Source organism: Vollenhovia emeryi, unplaced genomic scaffold, assembly GCF_000949405.1.
Source record: "Vollenhovia emeryi isolate VEMERY1.0 unplaced genomic scaffold, V.emery_V1.0 DF942795.1, whole genome shotgun sequence".
NCBI lineage: Eukaryota > Metazoa > Arthropoda > Insecta > Hymenoptera > Formicidae > Vollenhovia > Vollenhovia emeryi.
The window spans coordinates 1-2,344 of NW_011963571.1; the positions used below are offsets into that span (position 1 = coordinate 1).

A 2,344-nucleotide genomic window follows, 5' to 3' on the forward strand; every position below is an offset into this window, starting at 1 on the left:
AGTAAGCGGCTAACGTTTGCAGAATTGTCTCGAAAATATTTAGAATTTCTTTGGAACATTTCTTCGTACAATGCTTATATTTTCACATATTTTGGTATATTAAAAAATTTTTGTCTTTCCAGATGTTTGCACTACTTTAGCTCCAACGTCAAGTTGCAAGCCCACAGCGTGGACTGTCAACAAATAAATGACTGCGCGATCATATTACCCAGCGAGGAGGACAAGTGGCTCAATTTTAACAATCACAGTAGGAAGGAACGTGTGCCGTCTGTCGTCTACGCCGACTTGGAGTGTATCCTGAAAAAGATGGACACGGATCCGAAGACATATCAGCACCATGAAGTATTTAGTATCGCTTATTACCTGCACTGCTCATATGACGACTCGCTATCAACATATCAGTTTCGTCGTGACAAGGATTGCATCGCATGGTTCGCTGACCAACTAGAAGAATTAGCATATCGTGTAAAGAATATTCTGTCGAGTAATGCTCCCATGCAAACACTTTCGAAAGAACAGTATGAGAAATTTAATAGCACCACGCACTGCCACATATGCGAGAAACCGTTCGCGCCAGACGACACTCGGGTGCGCGACCATTGTCATCTAACCGGACAATATAGAGGCCCCGCACATTCAAATTGTAACTTAAATTACAAAGATGCGTATTTCATTCCAATCATTTTTCATAATTTATCCCGCTATAATGCACATTTCATAATTAAAGAAATCGCTACCGCGTTCGAGGGCACAGTTGATGTATTACCGATAACGAAGGAGACATACATTTCCTTTACAAAAAATGTAAAAAGTACCATAGAAAACTCAAAGCGACAAAATTGCATAAAGCTGCGATTTATTGACTCATACAAATTTTTGAGTACCAGCCTCGATAGATTGGCATCGTTTCTCCATAGAGACAAATTAAAAATTGTACGATCTGAATTTTCAACATTATCCAGCGACGATTTCGATCTATTGACACGAAAAGGTATATTTCCCTATGAATATGTGGATTGCGTGGACAAGTTGCAGGACCCGTGTCTACCTCCGCCTCCGCGCGAGTCATTTTTCAGTTCTTTGACCGGAGTCACCGTATCCGAGAGCGATTACGTGCGCGCCGAGAATGTCTGGCAGCGGTTCTCCATCCAAACCTTAGGCGACTACAGCGATTTATATATGAAGATAGATGTCTTGTTATTGGCCGACATTTTTGAAAATTTACGCGATAATAGCATCAACAGTTATGGATTAGATCCAGCGTATTATTATACTTTGCCTGGTTTCACGTGGGACGCCATGCTGAAACACACGCCCGTAAATTTCGAGCTGCTCACAGACATCGACATGGTCATGTTTTTGGAACGCGGTATACGCGGTGGTTTGAGCCAGTGCTCGAACAGGTACGCTCGAGCCAATAACAAGTACATGCAGTCTTACGATCCATCGAAACCATCCTCGTACCTGATGTACTTTGATGTTAATAATTTGTATGGTTGGGCGATGTGTCAACCACTACCATATGCAAATTTTCGATGGATCGAAGATATTACGAATTTCGACGCGAGCGCAATCGCTGCGGACTCATCGACAGGTTACATTCTCGAGGTCGATCTCGAATATCCGCAGCATCTTCACGACGCGCACATTGACCTACCGTTCTGTCCAACGCGCGATAAACCACCCGGCAAGCGGCAGGATAAACTTCTCGCGACAGTGTATGATAAGAAGCGTTACGTCATACACTATCGCAACCTGCAACAGAGCACGCGTCATGGGCTTCGCGTGACAAAGATACACCGTGTATTGGAGTTTTCGCAATCTCCATGGCTCCGCGATTACATCGAGCTTAATACTCAGTTTAGAACACGTGCGACAAACGATTTCGAAAAAAAATTTATACAAATTAATGAACAACGCGGTATTTGGCAAAACAATGGAAAATGTACGGAATCATGTCGACGTTAAACTTCTAACAAAGTGGGATGGTCGTTACGGTGCGGAGGCGATGATTTCGAAACCAAATTTTCATAGTCGCAGCATTTTTTCAGAAAATTTAATCGCCGTGGAATTGCGAAAACTCGAAGTGAAATTCAACAAGCGATCTACGTGGGTATGTGCATCCTCGACATATCCAAGATCTGCTTGTATGAATTTCACCATGAATACATGCTGCCCCTGTACAGTGACAAGTGTAGAATCTTGTATACTGATACCGACAGTCTCATATACCACGTCAAGTGCGAGGATGTATATGAGACTGTGAAACGCGATATACACAGATTCGACACGAGCGATTATCCGGTTGACAACGCGTATGGCATACCGCGTGTAAATAAGAAAG

At 42.9% G+C, this 2,344-nt stretch overlaps 1 protein-coding gene across 1 annotated transcript; it reads left to right on the forward strand.

Moving 5' to 3' along the window:
• Positions 1-14: 14 nt before the first annotated feature.
• LOC105567657 lies at positions 15-2,048 on the forward strand. The gene has a single exon (XM_012022711.1). It carries the CDS (start codon positions 307-309, stop codon positions 1,966-1,968), a length of 1,662 nt encoding a protein of 553 aa, XP_011878101.1. The 5' UTR covers positions 15-306; the 3' UTR covers positions 1,969-2,048.
• The last annotated feature ends 296 nt before the right edge of the window (positions 2,049-2,344 follow it).